The following is a 22,215-nucleotide window of genomic DNA, read 5'->3' as shown; positions in this document are numbered from 1 at the left end:
TTAAGATAAAGGGTCTTGACAGACAGGCAGACAGACAGACAGACAGACAGACAGACAGACAGACGGACAACAAAGTGATCCTATAAGGGTTCCGTTTTTTCCTTTCGAGGTACGGAACCCTAAAAATACGACAGATTTCTTTACGGTTTATATTAGACGTTAAAAATAGGCATTAGTAATGTAAGTTGAATATTTTTGATAAATAATTAACTGTAGGTATAATAATGTATAATATAGTTTATCAATTGTATTTCAGTGTTTAAATCCTAAAAAAAGATTTTAGATTTATTTAATCAAGATTTGGTTCCCGTGCTAGCTCCTAGGCTTACATGAGAACAATCTATTACTCTTGAAGGATACTATATTTTACTCTTCGCGTGTCTAACTCGATAAAAAACAATTTATTAAGTAGAATCAAAGCAATTTAGGGGTAGAACCTCGATTATTGCTCTGAATTTTCGTTTATACAATAAAAGTGTGTTAACTAAAAGTGATTTTTATTTTATTTTGGTTTATCTACTAATTAATAGTATCTAAAACACAAAATCAAACCTCTTAAGAAACAAAACGAAAATAATTTTACTTTCAGAAAGCATCGAAATAAAATTAAACATCTAAGATTGCGGAAAATGTGTAGAAAAACTATTATCTATCTATTTTATTACGTAGGTATTTTTGAGATACTGAAGCTGATTTTCGCCTCGCTATTTCAAAATTGTATCAAGATGCTCCATTTTTATCGTCTTAGTATATCGGAAGCATGTTGATGTACAACTCTGGTCTAACTCGCGCTAATAAACGGGAGTGGCCTAGATACGTGGCTATCATATTTTGCTAGATTTCCCTCGGTATCGCCTATAGGTCGGTTCTTTGCTGCACAAGATATTTTTAATCATGGCATTATTTGCGGCATCGTATTTCCTTTAAGTCAATTACAGCCACATTAATGCCTGTTATCCGCCACTCTTTCGACAAATTATTATAATTGTTATACACCGTGACTTTTTAGTCGTCTTACAAAGCTGGTCCACTCAGTCTATCCGACATAAAATACCACTAGACACGATTATTAATTTTATAGTCTTACTTAATTATAATATATTTTTTTTATAATTATTAATATAAAAAAAAATGCGTTTAATGTTTCAATATGTATTTCAAATGTAAGAATGTTTGTCTGTTTCTCAAGAGTCTGAGTTCTCGAAATTTGAAGGAAATTACTTCTCGTAGTCATCGCTGATCCCCGCTACATTACGCTTTGGTTACCGGCTAACGATCTCTGTATTTAGCATGCGAAAAGTAGAGTCTCTAGGTGTGTATAGTACCTATAACCTACCTAGCCTAGGTTTGTTAGGAAAAAGTTGTTTATTGTAGGTACTTTAAATCGTCCAAACCGGATCTTCGTCAGACATGCATACATACTTGTAGTTACCATATTTAGATGCAAATCTGTCATGTCTTATCTAATGATTAATGGTATAACGAATAACTCCAATATTATTTTTGAAAGCACAAATTAAACGCAGCGAGCGCTACGAAACAGGTGAAAGAGGAGCATTAAAATCACTTTACGATTAAAATGCACATAGGTATGTTTGGGCAGCAAAAATGAAACTACATAAAAAACAAATAACTACAAAGAATTTATCACATAAACTGATTCCAATTTCCTGTCCAATGATTAAGTACGCTTTGCAGCGGATCAGCTATGTCGGAAACGCAATTCATAATGTGAATGTTGGTGTTCAAATTAATTAAACCCGTTAAGCGGAATTGTTACCGAACGATGTTGATTAAGGTTCATGATTGCACCTGCGAAATGCTTGCCAAAGCAATCGCGAGTCACTGCGTCCCGTAGTTTGGGAATGGCTTCGAAAAAATAGAACTGGTTTCGGCTGAGTTTTCACGTCCACTGCGGAAAAGCGCATTTGCTTGGCCGGCGTTATTCGAAATTCGGCTTTCTCGTTTTGCAGTTGGACAATAACTGTCGATACAAAGGACTGAATGGAATCGACTAAAGAAAAACTGGATTGAATTACAATAAAATATAACACGACATAGCTCATCTGTCGGTATTATACTATCTACAACACTTGACCTAGGGTACTTTTGCAAAAATAGCTCGTCCATTTTTGTTTATTCTTGATTTTCTTTGAAAAATAGACGCTGCATTTTCTTATCGCCTGTCATCTCCGTATGCACTCGTTTTTACCGACCTCGTCTTTGATATAATCCATCAATCAGCGTCTTGGCCTTCCTTTTTCTCGCACCTCTCAATTTTATCGTTTAAAATGCTTTAGAGAAATTATATTGAACGGAGTTCCATAAACAGAGTTTTGTTCATTTAGTAAAACCACTATTTCATAAATACTAGTATACTAGATAGTAATTTAGTGTGAATAACAACTTATATCTGGCACTGTGCGATTTGTGGGATATTGGTCAACAAATCAGGTATTGTGTGCGGTCGTTTGTTTGTGACAATTTGTCGTATCAAAGCAATAGGAACGCGTTCATTTCCGACGGATATCCGATACCGACAGGCCATTAGAGACTAGACTAGCACAGTCGCAGTTTTAAGTACATATGGCTACAGAGTTTTTTCAAGAAAAAATGATATTCACGAATATAACGAATAATCTTTTTATTTTATTTTTCCCAATTAGTAAGCGAATCCAACGTTACAGTTGAATTCAGTCGGAAAGTTGAACAAAAAAGCACATATCGAAATATTATGTGTACACAGTTAACTGATATTTTTGCAGGGAATGTTAAAAAAAAAAATTGGTTGTTTGTAAAGTAGGTTTACGATCGAGATGTTTACGTGATAACGTCTTATTGGTGATATAAGTTTTTGGGAAGTAAGGAATTAATGAAGATAACAATTTTTTCAATTTTTAAATTACATCTATCGTTTTATTCACACTTTTGATGATAAATTTCGGGTGTAAAAATCTCCATTCGTTTGTATGCCGCTAGAGTGAGAGAGACGGAAGATCGGTCCACTCACTCGAACGCTATGCCAGCCTCCGCTCGTGAGGATTCCGCGTGACAAGTTTCACGGAATGACTGGCAGCGCTCGAGATGAGACGGGAGATCGGTCCGTCTCTCTCTCGTTATACCTGCAATCGCGCTCGTGAGGTTTTGAGTTTCTGAACATGTCACCCGACTAAAACGATTTTAAAGACGTTATCACGTCAAAATATCAATTATCTAATTAAATCATAACTTGAACGTTTTTAAATCAAACGTTTGAGCGATTCAAAAGCGTCAAAGCTGCAGCTGCGTAATATAATTACTTCACAAACGTGAAATTGGTACGCTGTTACAACTATGCCAGCTTTATTTATCTGCTTTACATATAACACGTTTTAAATATGAATGTACAAAGAATATTTATAAATACCTGACCACCGATATCGGGAACCGAGTCATTCCAAATTCACACTAGACTAAGCGCTAATAGACTATCATATAAATATTTATGGTGACGCATTTGTCTAGAGTGAGTAAGATGGAATTATTTTGTTAATTCCTTTTTCCAATCAAGAGCCCGCTGTACGTAAGTTGGTTATTTAAAAAAGAACGCAATTTAGCTCAGCGGTCAAAGCGAAACGCGGACACGAAAAATAAATGAAGTTTTAGAAAATTCAATTTTTTAAATTATTTTTAATCTCATACTAATCTCATGCTAATCCGTGCGAGGAATATGCCTAAGTACCACGGTGGTATTGCGGGCACGGATTTTTCTACATGAAAACGGCTATATAAAGCTGTCACGTATCTTATTAATATTTTTTAATTTATGTCAACGTACGTTTATATAAAAAAAAAAAAACAAAATTATGATTTTAAAGAAACCACATTTAAACCTTTGTTATATTGTCCGAAATGTTGTCTCTTTGTGTTATGTAATAGTTAACATTTTAGTAAGCGTAGTTGTGCTTGGGGACTGCAAACTGAATGTTACTCTGAGGTCTAAATCGACATTGTATTTGGCACCCCCTTTTTACGTTGAAGTTACTTTATGAAGTTGCAATTTATAACTTCTAAAAGATACTCAAAAGTTTTATTCCAATTTGGAACACTTGGGCCGGTAAACCGACCTATTTAAACCCGTTGCATTAGAGAAGTTCCCGTGTCGTGTTTGCTTGCAGTTTAGCTCGAGCGCTTTCTGATTGGCTATTATTTGATTAGGTTAACCAATAGCGATGGATTAAGCGTGAACAGAGCACGTCTATTGTATTAGCCATATTATTATCTTATCATTAGCTAATGGTGCTTATTATTATTGATACGGTCTCTATATAGTATTGGGCCTTTCTCGTGTACCAACACGTATTCAAGGGAGAATTTTGTCCCTCCCAGTTCTAAACTACCCTATGAAGTTTCAGTGTTTTCATTTTCTTTCCATATAATTATATTTTGGTATTACTTATTCACAGTCTAGTTTACTCATAAAAATGCTCCTAGATAAATGATTTTACTAACGGAGAATTTATTAAAACAATGTTGTAAGATAATGACGTTAATGCAGATAATTGCCTCAGGCAGGCTAGTACGATATGATACCAATAAATAAAAAGTGGCTTTATAAATAAGTAAAACGCATTAGCTTACAGTAGCGGCGGCCGGCAATTAACTCGCAATGTTGAATTTATTATTTTTCAAGCTGTATTATTATTTATGTTTCTGGACTTTGGTTATCATGGAATAGAGCCTTATTATGGCGGCACGTTCGATCATTAAGTAAAGCAAAGCGGTCGGTCCATGGATGGGTGAACATTTTTACAGGTTAGTCAGCAGCCAGCTACTATTCTACAAACGTTATATAAAATAATAATAATTTCATTTCCTCACTAAAAAAGTAATATTTGTAAACAATCTAGGAGTGTAGGTGGATTAGTGAGAACCCGTGTTAAGTGCCTCCTGGTTATAATCCTAACAAACTAGTTAAATTCGTTTGGCCCGGTGACGGTCCCCCCACACTATTGAGGTTTGAACGAGTGTTCAGTGGTTTAAATTCGAGTTTAGTTTTGTTTTGTTCGCGTACTCGCAATGTGTGGGGATGCACAGCGTGCGCTAACGACGAAAAGCTCGTAACGTGTTTTTTTTTAAGTCTGCAATCGACTTACTGGTTAGTGGCGCTGGCATTTCGGGCTTGGTCTCTTCCATGCAGATCTCCGGGGCGCATTCTGAAAAAAGAAGACAAGTTAGTCTAGAGCCCCGTTTAATCTATCGCATGACGACCACGCTTCACTCCGGTCGAAGTATTAAAATGCAAACATGCGAGAGAAATATGTGCAGCAAACCGAAATGGACTGGCTTTAAGCGTGCATGGAATTTCGTTGGTTTGCATCTAGTGGGGCACTTTATTTGTATGATCTTTGTAGTTCATGAAACGTTGCTTAATGTTTATTAAAAAAATAATTACCATGTTTGGATAGCGTTTACGCTATAGAAACATATGCTCTAATTTAAGAAGCTATATGTACATATTGTGACGTATGTTACGTTTCAGGTTACCTAGGTATCTGTTGCAGACGATAAAATATACAGTCAAACGCAGGTATGGTGTATTTACAATGATATTATTCATTCCTTTCCTTTTTCGCTACGAAAGCTACGAATACTCTTCGGGTGCTACGAATGCACGTTTCGTAGCATTCGTAATATTATACGTAGCAACATATTTTTCTTAAAGGTACACCACACTAGAGTCCGCGAATGGTTTCGCCCGCGTCCCGTGTTATACTACCTCTGTATATGTATATTTAAAATGTGCTATAGCGTACCTCGATAAATGGGCTGTCAAACACAGTAATAATTTTTCAAATCGGCCACTACTTTTTGAGAACTTTAGTTACTAGTTTACTAGTGATTTAGTCCAAATAGCCGCTTCTCACTTTTCATAATTGTATTCGCCACCACTTGGGCTCGTTACAATCGTAATAAGTGCAATGCTGATACACTATTCTGACCATTACTCTGCTTATCCTCATGTGGACTGGCGAGCGTTATATAACATGCTATCTAAACGACAATATCATATTATATTGTACCCGCTTAATGCTGTCCTCAATAACAGCTAAACAAAGGCATGATATGACGCCACATTGTTCGTGATAGTGCAAAGTGACCGTGATCGCCGCTAGGGGGCGCCCCGACGGTCCGTCCCCTAGTTATACGAGTATTTGCAATGCATGAAGCCGATCCCATCGAATTTGACTGCGCTCCATATAAAAGGTTTTTTTTTTTGAAAATCGTTTTACAGTTTGTCAATGTAAAAAAGTAACTGAGTTAACGGGGATAAAAATGTCTAGTTCAAATTGTACGCGAGTATTTTTGAAGCGTTTTCGAATTTGTAGGAAGTGGTATTTGTATATAAAGTTTGTAAGTTCAGAGTCTGTACTTTCTGCATTCATCGATTTATTATTTAAATGTAAACCGTTAAAGAAATGTTGTATGTTTTGATCCATTTATTTTATTAATTTACCTATTAATGAAAGATCTTCTTAGATTTCCTTGAATACATTTACAACGATTAGTTTTAGATAGGCACATCAACACAAAATCTATACAAGGTTACACCCGTATTATTACAATGTTATATTATTTATTCTGATATGAAACAGGTAATAAAAGTTACCGTAAAAACCTTTAAAAATAAATAATTAAACTGAAAAGATTATGGTCGGTAAGCTGATAGAATTCGTTAGGTGTTAGAATTATTAAAAATCTTTAGTTACTGAAATTCCTAACAAACTTATTCAATAAATTTTCCAATTACAGAACTGTGCCAATTAAAGAAGTTTGTTATTTACTTTTCATTCCTCCAGTGATTAGGTTTTATGTAGTAAGTTTATCTTTGAATTTATTTTTTATTTAATTATCTTGAGGTTTCACAGCAGATAATACGATTGTGCGTAATCGCTTGTATTGGAATCCTGCCTTTCTCTGTGCTGTCGTCAATATAATAAAAACAAAGGTTTAAAGTTAAAGCGTTTCTCGGAACTCGATACATGTTATTTCCGCCAAAAATACCTGACCTTTTACAAAGGCATCGGTATCGAAGATAAGAGAATCAAACGCATTGTTTCCCAATAAATCGTTCATTTCGGTTTACACGGCTTTTGAATGAAGATCCATTTAACACGTTATCGATGGTCAGTTATCGAGTTACCTGAGTACATTTCAATTTTACCGAACGCCACTACTCGCTAGCGGCGATTTTCAAATTTTATTTTAGTTCGTTTAATTTTAATTTACATAACTGTAACGTACCTAATAATTTTACCAATGATGCAGCCGGTATCGGGATCATTATTAACTACATTCATTAACCTTATATAACTTAAATTGATATAATGTTGGTTTTGAAAGGAGACTTTAATATTGCGAGACTATGAATTTTACCTACTATAAAACATTTAAATGCTTACAATGTTCTTTATCTTTTAGAACTTGTCGTGTTAAATGGGCTGTGAAAAGATAGACATAACCTACACACCGCAATTTGAAAGAGTAGTTTTAATGGAAAGTCGCATCTTATCAGCCTTATTCAGCAGACAATGCTCCAGTATTCTACAGTTTGTGCTATAAATGTCACCGCATTTGTTACTTCAAATAAGTAGAACATTTTATCTATTTCTGTTGCTTCAGTTCGCTCGAAAATATGTGGGACTCATCTGGAGCTGAGATAACCTGCAATATACCTTCTTGAACTAGATCCGTGTACGCAAAATATCTTGGCGTTAGACAGACGGACAAGTTCGACACCGTCAAATTGAATTTGACGCCCGCCAATCGAGTTTGAGGTAGGAATTCGTGGGGGCAAGAGGGTAAGAACTGCTTTTAGTTTTAGCGTTTCAGCTTTACCATGGAATTGGTCGTATCATAGAAAAGTGGAATTTAAAAAAGAAATTGCTATTTATTGGTTTCTTGTGGCAATAGCTTGGTTATAGTGAGAAATATTGTTCGGTAAGCTAGATGAGTTGAAAATGTGTTTTCTCTGTGTTAGGGCAGTTTTTTTAATCTGTCAGTAAGAGATAATAATTAGGTAAACTTTTGCACTAAAACAACTAGCTAGATAACAAGACAGAAACGTAAAGCTTTGAAAACTTTTTTATTTTCACGATTTAGTCACCAGACCCTTTTTGACATAAGGACAGACATGGACTGATTAGCGGCAGCAAAAAGGCTCATTTTCCACCCTTTCGGTACCCTTAAAACTCTTTCCTCATTCACGTTGACCTCATTTTGTCAAAAGTTTCTTTTAAAAATAATAAATTATCTGCGATCGGTTTAAATATGATAAAATTCTTTTTACATTTATTTTTTTATTTGCAATCGTTCCAGTCCACAAAGTGAACGTCCTGTATACATATACAGGCATTTCATAAAGGTAATGAAATGTAAAACTGTGTCGGATGGAACTGAATCAGCTGCGTGGAAAAACAAAGTGTCCAAACGAGATATTACGGTGGAAGTCACAACGCTTAACAATATTTGTGTTGACTCGATTTCAGCGCGAATATTGGTGTCGCACATTGTGGCTCGCCTAAAATGGGCCGACAGATACAAAGGTATATTATATGAGTGTTCTATTGTTAGCAACTGCATCGTTTTAGGGCGCTCTTGCACGAGCGTTTTTCCCGGCGGTAACGCTCGGTTCATATCGCGCGTATACGTACGACAATAAGGGTACCTGAATTTGCATGACAGGTTGGGCCTAGACAGAAAAGCCGATCGTTTTTGCTCGATAAAATCCGATAGTGTGAAACCGCTGTTAGCTTAGTTTGTAGCTTTAGGATTAAATTATATGGCACACTGTATGGCATAATCAAAATTTAACGCGCGTGTTTATAGTAGGTTTGCCGATCGACCTTCTTCGACCTTGACGCTTATATGTACATGTGTAGGGGCATTATTCAAATGAGCAGCCCTGCTGACGTCGAGCTCCGCTGTTATCTTCGAACTTTGATTGCCGCTGAAATTTCATTAATTTTATCGTGCGCAGTTTTTGCTAATGAGGCGTTATACGAAAATGGTTTTACAAATAATTATTATAGTAGCGAATAACACTCAGTTTCCCTTTTACAATACCTAATAAGTAGTGTGAAAAAGTAGGTTTTAAGAAAATTCGAGCTTCGTAGTGAAAAACGTCGTTCAACCGACCGATTACGTTAACACTGTAGGAGTAATTGGCCCTAAATATTAAATGTGTTTTATCGCTTCATCAACGTCTCACTTGATATTCCTTACATATTTAATTATTTCTAGCTAGAATACCTCGTAAGATATACATAGATATCTAGATTATTGGTAGCTTTAATTACACTGCCTGTAGGTGCTACTCGTACCAAACATTTATTGCTAGACAGGCTTGGCTAAGGCTATGGTTAGACAGGCTTTCCATGTTTCGAACCTAACTCTGTATATTCGCCTCTTGGTCACGTGATCACGTTCAATATAATATTTTCATCTATCTTTCATAATAGTCTTCCAGAAAATATTTCAGTAAGTATTTGTATATCAAAATGTAATGAACATGGTTAATGGTTTATTAAAAAATACTTTGATGTGCGTGAGTTTTCACTGACTATAAATATTAATTAAAATCTAGCGAAAAATCGAAAATTAATGCTTTATTTATTAAAATCTTAAATCACCTTTTTATGAGGAAATATAGCTTGGCTTATCCTTGGAGCAAACTACCTATACTTATCTGCCGATATTTTCTCTTCTAAGTGTACCATTTGTCGGCTAAAAATGTAACCGAGCTAGCTTGCTTGTTTTGCCAAAGATACGAACTATCTTCGGCAAGAAAAATTAAATTTCTGAAGGAGTACAGTTCTACTATATAATTCCTACTAATATAAAGAGGTTGCCGTCGTTTAATGCATTCAAGAGTCAGCTGGCCAAACATTTAATAAAGAACAGCAAAGCATTTCCCCAAAGAATAACCTGTTTATTATTGTTATCATGTAAGTGACTGTTTTTTTTTTGAAAATAAATATTTTTGAACCTATAACAATTAACCTATACGTTGGACGACTAAAGTCGACTTGCTACACTATTTTAACTTTTGCCACGAAATATTAACTAGCAACTAGAATTTCACGAAATTTTCCTTGAAAATGTTTCTTAATGGATGCATTTGAGTTAAAAAGTTGGTATGCTTTTAACAAAATGTCAATAAGCTATGCTTTTAGAAGAAACACTACTGAAATATAGAAAATTGACATCATTTTGGGAAGTATTTACTTATGTGATCTTTTGTACCCGTCATGTGTTTTAGCCTAGAAGATAAATAGCGTACACATCCAGGTATTCAATTTAATAAAACAAAAATGTCGGTTCGGAAAGTTGTTAACAAAATTGTTAACACGTCAACTTTTTTTTTTCGTTTTCAACAAATTATTTTGTGATATAACCAATACATATATGTAGTAAAAAGTGTAGCCGTTATATCGATTCATCCAATTAAACAATTACTCCGATTTGAAAAATTAAATTGTTTACGTCGAACACATAACTAAGTAATTTTAATATCAGGTTACCTGTTCAAAATGCAAACAAGTAACTTTTTCGGATGAAATACCAAATTGATTCCAAAAATAAAGTTTATTTCCCATTTGCAATTTTTCAATGTGTAAATATTACAATGTGTAATAATGGCAATATTCTGAAAATACAGCATTAAGGAATGTCGCATAACGCCGTGACCAGTCGCGTCGGTCTGCAAGCGACCGACTGCGGTATTTCCCTTCGTGGAACATTCTAGAATTTCCATATTGGACCATACGTAGTCGTCACTGGGGCGTCACGCTTAAAAGGTGAGATTGGCAACACGCCAGCGTTCCTTCGTTCCAATGTAATATCTGTGTTGAGGCTTTGTTTGTTAACTTCTGAGCAAATGTTAAGGTTTACGACGGAGATTATTCATTCGAAATGGCTGCCGCTCTGTTACTGCAGCGTATGTAATATTTAAGGCAGCTATATGGTTAAAATTATATTTAGTCAATTAATTAAACAGAGTTTGCCTCTGTTTGGAAAATTATGTTAGTATTTTGTACGTTAAAATGGATTTAGAGATGGATCTTTGCATAAGAAAGGAAATTATGAAATATCGCACACCATGTAAAAGCTTAAGTCATTCTACGGAAAAAGATGTTCGGAGCAGCTGCTTGACCGTTGGAACAAGTTGGTTTGTTGAATAAATCGATTCGATACCAAATATCACCAAATTGCGACGGCTTTACAGCGCAAAGGTCTTCTTACACGAAGGAAATACGCGGAACGAATGTGATGATACGATCGGTCAGCGTCGAGTCGACGTTAATACGTGTGCTTCGATCAACTTCCAATCGAGTCGTTCGATCTGCGCTAATCAGATTATGAGGAGCAGTGTGTCGTGACTCGCACTCTGCTCAAACAGATTATACATTCATCGGGGATTATTCTCAGCTATAAAGACTAATTCTAATAGGAATACTGTTTCTGAGTATCGACCGCTACTAGGTACGAAATATCGCAGAAATATTGATTTGATAAAAAATGTGGCAATTTGTAATTAGGTAATGTACTAAGTACACAAATTAAAAGAACTTGCCAATTTAAGCAAGGCTGAACCTTGCAGCAACGTTTTAAAATTTAAATAATTGTTCGCTGCTGCGATCGTAGCTTCGCGAGGCTAATTTAATCTTAGACTGTTAACTTAGTAAGATGATTAATCTATACGCGAAGCCTTCATAAATCTTGGAGGTCGTTATAGCCGAAATGTAGGTACGTTAAACAGTAAAAATTTATAGGCATAACATTAGCTAAGGCGTCCGACTCTGATTATATTTTTACAGCTAGGGTGCGAAAATAACCTTAACATTAATGAAAAGTCCTACGCCACATTTTACTCCTGAACGGAGAAAAATTGTTACCGCAACTATTTAATTAGCATTTTATTTTACAGCTATTTTACTCAAAACAGGTACATATTACTACATCTATCTGTTCCCCGTGGATTGATTTCGCCTTAGGCAATTTTTGCCCGCACCCCAGTAGAAAAAAGCACATATTTAGTTCTGATTTTGTAGCTATATCACTGCCAAGTTTCTTGTAAGGTAACAAACATACTCACAAACTTTCGCCGTTATAATATTAGTGTGATAATTGCCTGAGTGCTATAATTACCTCTACATCTATTAAATACCTACACACTTCTTAAGCAGAGTAGTACACATTACTTATGCATTAGTTTTACTTTTCTTTTCAATTAAACTGCGTATGGTTCAGCTCCTTTCAGGTAATCACCTGGAACGGATTTGCTCTCAAATTGTTAGACCACAAGTCACATTACAAGTAGGTACAGCAGGCTTTCAAAACTTTAACTTTTGTCTATCTCTAAAAGGTCCATTTATGTTTGTCAAACTGCCTGAAAAATATAACCTTTTTCAAACAATGCAACCGATATTTTCACGAATGAAATAAATTATTTGTAGCCGTTCATAAAGCGGTTTATTAATAAACAAATAGAGGCAACGATTGAATTTGTTTCAAACAATTTTGATATTTTTATGAAAGAAAAATAAAAAATGAATCGTTAATCGGTTTGCGAATTCGCATTTTGGTCGTATATAGGTTACACGTGTGACGATACTTATCTACCTAAACAGGGTTAGTCTAGTTTTACCGCCCCTTAGCACCTTCTGAGAAGAATATTCTTACCCTTAAAGTTAAGCCATTTTGGCAGGCTATAATAAAGAGAAACCACCCAATATCGTTGTAAAAACTTTCATTTTATATTATCAACAACAGCGACGTACTTAAGTATTAATCGTTTTGTGTACTTGCTTTCAGTTTTGTGGCCTGAAATCTCTTGAGAATCAGCCATCGAAAAACTTTTTATATAAAATGGAAAGTTGCGGGCAAAATCTATCAACGACTTTGGATATAGACAACTTAGTTTCTTCGGATTTGTATTTGAGATTTCTTTGTAACTTTCTTTCGTTTCTTCTAACTCGTACTAGTGTTTTTGTTAAATCAGTAGCGTAGAATTTAATTGCCGTTTAAAATTGAGAGTTGCAGTTATTTAGACTGGTTTAACACTAGCGGTATATCGATTTATAACCGAATGCATGCACGCGCATATACGCGCATTTTTTCCAAACGCTTGCACGAGCGTTGACACTCTTTCAAGTGCACACAACCTTACTCAACAGAACTACTGACTCGAGTATGTAACTTCAGTACAAACCAACCTATGTAGGATTAAGTTCATTAAACAGTACTCAAAGCGAATGATCGGTTAAAGCGATGCGATGCAGGGGTCGTTGACCTTTTGTTTTGGCATTCGATATAACCTGGAATAATGAAATGCAGGATTGCTGAAATAAAAGAACAACTGCACCACTCGTTACCGTGTAGGTACTGTATGAACGTTTGATGTGCTAAATGAATGAAAGCATACCCATCTAGTACCAACTTTCGGAAGGAAAGTAAAAAAAACTGAGTTGAAATGAAAAAGTGTTTTTTTGTTCGTTTTAAGTTAGTTAGATGGGTAATTTTGCGACAAAGTGAATTCTAGAGGTCTATTCACATTTTCACAATTCATATAGGTACTTATAAAGGTATTTGATGGTTAAAATTAATTAAGCATCTATGGTTTCGCACAGTCAATTTCATCCATCTTATTCAGTTAGTATAAGTTTTGAATAAAATGAAAAATCATAAACTATTCCTCATAACTGTTGTTGTTGTACTAATTTTATTTATGTGCGATGAGAAATGTCGCTACTCTTAGTGCCATTTATCTCTGTCAGTCTGGCGAACTTATTGCTTACTCGGGGTACAACACAAATCTTTACCTATTACATAATCGTACAATATGCACAGAAATATGTAGAGCAAAATATCACTTATGTACGTGCGTACCTATATCATACCACTGGAAGCCGACCCCAACTCAGTTGGTAAAAGGATCGGGAGATGATGGTACATACATACCTAATAATATGTACCCATTTAATTGGTTTTTAATATACTTAAGCTTGATATTACGAAGTTAAGTATGAATAAATCGTTTTGGTAGGGTCCTCTGATCACACACGTTCTTATTTCATTTCAAGCTCCATTGCTTCGGGTAACGAGAAAAAATTGCAAAGGTACCGTCCACCGCTTAACGTTCCGGCAAAAAAATCGAAGAATCTAGGGAGATATAAATTAACCCTACAAAAAATTATAGTAGAAAAAAATCATCTGCTGTCATTGAACATCTTTGGCAGACGTTACTAGGGTACATCTTTGGTAGTCCGAAGCCAGTAAAAGATTGACTACCAGTCTGACCGGGGGGTATTGGGTTGTCCGGGAAATTAGGTTGAGGAGGTTAGATAGGCAGTCATTTGTAAAACACTGGTACTCAGCCGCATCAGGTTAGACTGGAAGCAGACCCCAACATAGTTAGGAAAAAGCACGGGAGATGGGCAGAAAGAAATCTCATCTGCTCAAAATGCGACTACTTAAGGACATGAAGATCCGTGTGTAATCTACAATCCCACCCAAAACAAAAATGTGAAAGACTGCCAAGTTCGATAATATGGGAATGCTTCGCCTATAAAAGAAGTGAGATCTGAATAAGTACCAAGTTCCATTCACATACCTCAGTTAAAAATAGTTACTTTTTAATGATGTTACTTGGCAAGTTTTCACACACTTTGTTATAACCCTACTAAACGCAATGAATCAAGTATTTAATTTTCTATTAAAACTTGCCAAGTAACATTATTAAAAAGTAACTATTTTTAACTGAGGTATGTGAATGGAACTTGGTACTTATTCAGATCTCACTTCTTTTATAGGCGAAGCATTCCCATATTATCGAACTTGGCAGTCTTTCACATTTTTGTTTTGGGTGGGATTTCATTTATTTTTGTAAGGTTGTTTATTTTATTTTTTTCTTATGATGAAGTTAGTTAAAGAAATGTCTCATTTATACTATCTTTCAGATTTTTTAATATGCACTATGTTTATTACAAAGAAATGAACTAGATTTACCAACTGACTGACATGACATGTTATCATATATTATGTTCGTGGATCAAAGTTACACATTCGTTATTTTCGAAAGTGATTCACACTTGGCCGTTTTAAATTTTTTACTTTACTTTGACTGAATACAAACCTTTGTAACGAATTTCAGATCGGTACGACCATTCGAAGATATATTATATAAATATAGATAAAAGTTCGTTTTAGTTCCTTAGGGGTATAAAGGACATTGGGCAGATTGGTATACCCCACCAATAGCGATGTCATACATATCATTGGATAGGCCTTTTTATGTAGAACAACATTTACTATGACAGCTTTGCTGAAATGTTTGTCCGTTCTGAGATATAGATAAAAAAATGTGCAAAAGTTAAACTAAAGTTAACTTAATAATCTATTGATATCTCAAGTTTTTAGAGGAAAAACTAAGTTCCACTAAGTGTAAGTCTCCTGAGTCCTACCTGCTGTGCCCGTTAGGGTCCATAAGTGTTACTATTTTTTAGCATTTCAACCTTATACTGTACCAACTGGATATTGGGCATGATGATAAACCCCACCAATAACAAAGTCATACATATCGATGGATAGGTCTTTTTAACTGGAACAACATTTACTATGACACCTTTGTTCTATTGTTTGTCCGTTCTGAGATATGGCTAAAAAACAATGCTAATCAACACTGTAATGTGATTTTCTTTGAAAAATAACACCAATGTCTTTCTTTTAATTTTTTTTTATAATCATTATGTAAGTCGTGGTGGCCTTGTCGGTAAAGAACCAATCACTCAAGTGCGCGGGTTCGATTCCAGGTCAGGCAAGTACCAATGCAACTTTTCTAAGTTTGTATGTACTGTCTACCTAAGTATATCTTGGACATCAATGACTGTGTTTCGGAGGGCACGTTAAACTGTAGGTTCCGGCTGTCATTGAACATCCTTGGCTGTCATTGCGGGTAGTCATAATTCAGTAAGTCTGACACCAGTCTAACCAAGAGGTATTGAATTGCCCGGGTAGCTGGGTTGAGGAGGTCAGATAGGCAGTCACTCCTTGTAAAACACTCAGCTGCATTCGGTTAAACTAAAAGCCAGTCGAATCAATATTTTTTATGTACTTTAGAATAGGAAAGATTTAATGATCATGAGAAAGAGAAACTCTTGTCTGAGTAACAGCCACATGTGTCGATCGATATAAAGATCATAAACAAATGCTTGGTGCGGTCGGTCCATGGTCGTGCATGGGTAACAACAGAAGACAAAGAGACTGGCAACCACTCTTACCAAGATGTATCGAGTTGCCCAGATTACTGGGGTAAGAAGATCAGATAGGCAATTACATCCAGTTAGACTGGAAGCCGACCGCAAGATAGCTGGGAAAAGGCTAATAAGATATTGAATTATTTAAATGTACAAAGTAACGTATGAATGAAATGTGGATATTATCCTTATATTCATATCGTCTATTTCATTCCGCAATGTACAGTATAGGTAAGGTGGAACTGCTAAATATAGTAACAAATGCAGACTCACAGTACGTACTTAGTACATCGAAGACATACATAGACTTTCCTTTAAACACTTAATCTGCATTAATTTTAAGTTTGTTTTTTATCTATATCTCAGAACGGACAAACAACAGAACAAAGCTGTCATAGTAAATGTTGTTCCAGTTAAAAAGACCTATCCATCGATATGTATGACTTTGTTATTGGTGGGGTTTATCATCATGCCCAATATCCAGTTGGTACAGTATAAGGTTGAAATGCTAAAAAATAGTAACACTTATGGACCCTAACGGGCACAGCAGGTAGGACTCAGGAGACTTACACTTAGTGGAACTTAGTTTTTCCTCTAAAAACTTGAGATATCAATAGATTATTAAGTTAACTTTAGTTTAACTTTTGCACATTTTTTTATCTATATCTCAGAACGGACAAACATTTCAGCAAAGCTGTCATAGTAAATGTTGTTCTACATAAAAAGGCCTATCCAATGATATGTATGACATCGCTATTGGTGGGGTATACCAGGTCCCATATATTTGTGCCCATTGTCCTTTACACCGGGTATAAAACACCTTCATTATTTTGAAACCGACTCACACTTGGCCATTTTCAGACTTTTCCCTTTACCTTGACATAAAGACCTACCTCCATGCCAAATTTCAAGTCAATACGACCATTGGAAGGGGTCTAGGTTTTTGATGAGTGAGTCAGTCAGTCAGTGAGTGTATAGTAAAAATAGCGATTTTCTGACGTCAATATCTCAAGACCTACAATAGGTATATTAATGAAATTTTGTATTTTAGATAAGTGAGGGGGTCTCAACAGATACTAGAAATTTGATATGCGTAAATAAAATAGATTTTGAGTTACAGGGGGGTCGAATTTGGCCCGAAATGGTTCGTGTAATATAACCCACGGCCGGTGTGTCGCTTTTTTTGCTCGAACTTGGTATGACTTGACTTGACTTGACTTGACTTGCTATGACATATGTAGGTATAAACAGTAATCACTGTATATTTGATAGTGATTCCAATTAAACTTTTTAATGGGTCTATTACATAAATAATCAGTAAACGGGAGCTATTAAGAAAAAGGCATTGATGAAGTTGAAAAGAGAGTCGACGGGAAAGGTTTTTCCGCCTCCTGTAAAGTTGACTTTTTATAAGTATTTTTTGTCTCTTCACCGCCGGTCGATACGTACTTTTGTGAAAAAATGAGGCCATTGGACTGTCCTATGTAACATTAATATTTGAGTACGAAGGTTTTCCTATATCTACTGCCATAATTTTAAAAGATTTCCACGATTATAGTAGTATAGTAGTTTAATCTAAATGAACACTACATACAGGTGCAATTTATCACACTGTGAATGAATAATCGCCGGTCGGCTGCATCCTTCCATTATACGCGTATTATCGGCTGCGATGGGTTATATCCTCGCTGCAATAACCAGCAAATACTCGCTATATTTCGTAAATCCTATCGGCAAATCATATTAGCGGCTTTAATACTATTGTGACTCGCTAAACTAGAACATTTCCCTAAGCATTTATCGGGCAGGTTAGAACTACGAGTACATAATAGTTTGAAAAGCTGGGTTACGTGAATAGGTAGGCCGAATGATAAATGAAACGTCAGTCAAAAGTATTAAAGTACCTCATTCTGTGTATCATGTAAGGGCTTAAAATAAATGAAGTACTTACTTAGTTCAAACATTTGAAAATGAAAAGAAAAGCTATTTTCTAATCTTTATCATTATTAGTTCTTGAAGTAATCAGCAGTGAAAGATAAAAAGCCTACCATAAAAATAATCTTAAAAATGTCCCGAAATTGTTAACTGCTAGTTGCTAAGTCACTTGGTTTAACAAAGCTAAGCATTTAGCTGAAGCTGAAATAGCAAATAATCACAATAAAGAGTCCCCAAAAAAATTACGTAAGGCCATTGACAGAGAGACCAGACAAAAACTGTGACAAGGGTTTAGTGGCACGGTTCTAATGAAGAAAACAACAGGGCTACATAAAGCAGTGTTCTTCCAACCACGTGGGAGCTCCGTGTTTATATGAAGACACTCCACGATGTTCGTGTTCGCGCACATTAGTGCGGGGCCCTGAATGTCAGCCTAAACTGGCGGCTTACAATCCGAGGTAGAAGGATTGGCTCGGCGCCAGCTCCTTGCCATGTCTGTCTCTGCATACGAATGAGTATGCCTAAGGATGTCGTAATTAAAAAATATCGCACCAGATTTTAATCATGTAGATTTATAACCACAATAGAACAATGTAACCAGGAATTTTGCGTTAAAATCCACTTATACTCACAGGAAATAATGTTTCATTCTAATAAATTATTTCAGCTACAATTCAACAGCTCACTTTTACGGAATATTCATAGAATTTTACAAATAATGAGCATCGGGCATCGGGTAACCAATTAGTAAAATCCAAATGCACTAAGCTAACCTGGAGAATTTCAAATTCGTGGCATATTTCACTAATATAATAATAACGAGCACTATTCCGGGCGTGTTCGTTATTTTGTAGAAACATAACATGTGTTATTTCACATATGAGGGGGCTCTGGTATTTTACTGAGAATTGTTGCAATGCATTCAGAGTATAACATCGTAGTAGTTATGAGAATAATGAGGTATTAGTAGGATTAGCATAAGTAGGATTAGTAATAGGAACAGCAAACGGTTCCTATCTGATATTCGATGACTTCTCACAAACGGTTCGTTAACGGGTCCTGGAGGCAGTTTCCGAATATCCTACAAAGGAGTAACGTGCCTTTGATGTTGACAGACAAGCTGATATGCACGAAACTATTGAATGAATTCGTCTGCCGCGAATAGGATCTCGATATAGCCAAAGACATCATGTTATGTCTTCAGCCTATAGAATTGATTAAATGGTAGTCAGATACACGCACTGAACGTTTCTGAATAGAGGACAACTATTCACAAGCAAATTCAAAAGTATTTTGTCGAAAAGAGTTTATCTAAAGCTTAGCTAGGAATAAACGATGAGCTAAATTTCATCCTAATCGAAGACCGAGAAGTGAATCAGATTAAAATTCCAAGTGAAGTTAATATAAGCGTGTTAATAAAATTATTTTTGTCCTGCTAATTGAGAACATTTTATGAAACTACAATTTTGAAAGGTGAGTGCTCAAAACTACAATAGATACTGTTGAGCAACTGGTCCATAGAGGTAACTAACCTAACCTGACTTGGTCATGTTCATTGCCCTGTCGTCTCGTGCAAGGCGAGGCGGCTTTGTTACAATTACGCACGCCGAACAGGTGTGATATTGTTAGGGGATTCCACGAAATGCACGTCGGAATCGCATCTTAACTGGATTTGTGAATGAAGTGGCTGTGGCCAACCTGTCAATCCGTGTTCCCTTAATTGCTCCCTCTTGTATTAATATGGTAACAATTATGTATCGTCTGTTAAAATTAAAATTGTGTACCGCGTAGCACGCTACGGTAACCGGGATCTACTTGATTGAAAAACTTCATGATTTTTTTTACTTTGTGGGCTCATGTGCCGAATTGAGAACTTTACCTATATCAAAACCTAATCCGGCTATTATTCGAATATTATATTATTCAAAAAAAAATTAAATGTCTTTCCGATTTTAACCAGCATTAATTAAAAGAGATATAAACCCTCTACAATACCTAGAGTTTATCAATTAACAATCGAATATAAAGGGGAATGCGATGAACCGGTAAATAAATACTCAATTCAATATTATACAATTAGGATTCAGATTGAGTTCGCGGTACGAATGATTATTTCGACAGTATCTAGTATTTGATACAAATCCATTAACCATAATAAATTGTTGGTATCTTTAATTCCCTTTGATAGCATTTATATTCACGAAATGTTTCAATTATTGCAACATATTTCCAGGCAGATATATAATTGGATGTATCTAGTTAAGCTGAAAGCTTATTTTGACCTAGTTGGGTAAAGGCTAGGTAGATGGATGTGCTTAAAAAGTAGCACAAGCTTTGCACATGATGTACAACATAGGTGCTTAGCGATGGTACGGGCTTTATTGATGCAAGTGCATCGTTATGTACAAGAAGTTGTATGACAAATGGGAATGTTTATAACGTGTTACATGAAAGAATGATGTTAAAAATGTACTCGATATAACCTGGTGAAGTAATCTAATAGACGTTTGTAATAAGACTTTCCGCTGGGAGATTGAACCTCGTTGGTGCTAATCGAGCTTATTACCCTACTGCCGCAAAGCCGCGGGTCACGCTTATAGTGGTCAACCTTCTTGGGTTATTTTATAAGTAACTCCCTATTGCCGAACTAAAAATGTATGTAGATACCATGACATTACGATCTGAAGTAAAAGTACCATACATTAAAAACCAGCTAAGTGCGAGGCAGTTATCATGTACTCAATTATTTCAAAAGACTTATTGTAGAGGTAATGTAATCACTTATACATTTTGTTTTTCAATGAGGAAAGCCGCAAAGTGCAAGTTATAAGTGTTCTTAGAATAGACGGGCCGTTGTCAACAGGAAGACAATTTGTGTTATAATTTTAATTTCCTCTGTGGACGCACTTCACCGTACTATTTAATGTAATTGAACGGTACAGTTGCAAATTAATGTTGTACAAAGTAAAACATTGAGCACGAGCTTCAACTGTTTTATTTAGAGATCGGTTTTGTGGGTACGTGGTAACTGCATCGTACGAACTTAGCGGTGGGATTGTAACTGAATAAATAACTAATTGTTCTTCTAGCTTTCTGACGTGAGTGTTACTAGATTTTTGCCGCAGATGCACTCCACTCCACAGAAGGAACTAATGGATTTAAACACCCACATTAAAAGTACAAAATAATATTCCCTATATCTAATTTATTTTCATACCAAGCTAAGACTGGTTTCATAATTATCTCTGAAATTGTTACGAACAAACTTAATTCTGCAATTATACCAGTGATGCGGATGAGTTTTTCTTAAACTTTCGTTTTTTTCTGTTCAGTTATTTAAGTTTGTATAAATATTATGTTAAGAATTGAAATCACATTATTTGTTTTAAAAAATCAAGCATTTATAATGTAGTTCGTAATCTACACATTAATAGTGAAGCTCTCGTCTATCAATGGTTTATCTACGATATTATGCGATGCGATATAACCTCACCGATGTAACCTCAGATCACAGACAAGATCAATTGATTGCATCTCAGCGTATCTCGACGTAATCAATTAACACTATGTACCCCTCCTATCAATTATGTTGTAGATACGACTAATGTGAGCGCTATTGTGTTACGATTAATTTATTACCTTGTGTCATAGTAGCGAATTATCTTATGATATCAATTGACATATACTGGCAATGTACACATTATTAGGTAGATATGCGACAAGCTTTATTTAGTGATTCCACCCGCGTCCCGTCGGATAAAAAAGTAGTTTCGTATGTACTTTCTCAAGCTCTACCGATGTATTTATTTGTAAATATTCTTTTGATAATTGCTATTTTTAGTTAATTTAAGGTTATATGTTTATTTTACTATAAAATCGAACAATAAAAAAATATGATAATTGAAAATAAAAAAGCTCTACAGTGTAGTTATACCGAATAAAAAGTCACTGCCATAATTTTGCCATAAAAGCGAGACAGTCATAC

General features: G+C 35.4%; 1 protein-coding gene and 1 long non-coding RNA gene across 2 annotated transcripts in view; one reads left to right on the top strand and one right to left on the bottom strand.

Annotated features, from left to right (window-relative positions):
- Nucleotides 1–22,215, top strand: part of LOC124644953 — a 113,366-nt gene that overhangs the window by 24,173 nt on the left and 66,978 nt on the right. The gene's annotated exons all lie outside the window — the stretch shown is intronic.
- Nucleotides 1–22,215, bottom strand: part of LOC124644951 — a 107,825-nt gene that overhangs the window by 19,855 nt on the left and 65,755 nt on the right. The window contains exon 3 of the mRNA XM_047184646.1: nucleotides 5,136–5,195. Within this exon, the coding sequence (XP_047040602.1) occupies nucleotides 5,136–5,195 (60 nt within the window). The remainder of the gene's footprint in view (nucleotides 1–5,135; nucleotides 5,196–22,215) is intronic.

The sequence above is a fragment of the Helicoverpa zea genome, chromosome 31 (assembly GCF_022581195.2).
Source record: "Helicoverpa zea isolate HzStark_Cry1AcR chromosome 31, ilHelZeax1.1, whole genome shotgun sequence".
In the NCBI taxonomy this organism is placed as follows: Eukaryota; Metazoa; Arthropoda; class Insecta; order Lepidoptera; family Noctuidae; genus Helicoverpa; species Helicoverpa zea.
This window is presented reverse-complemented; position numbering and strand designations above follow the sequence as displayed.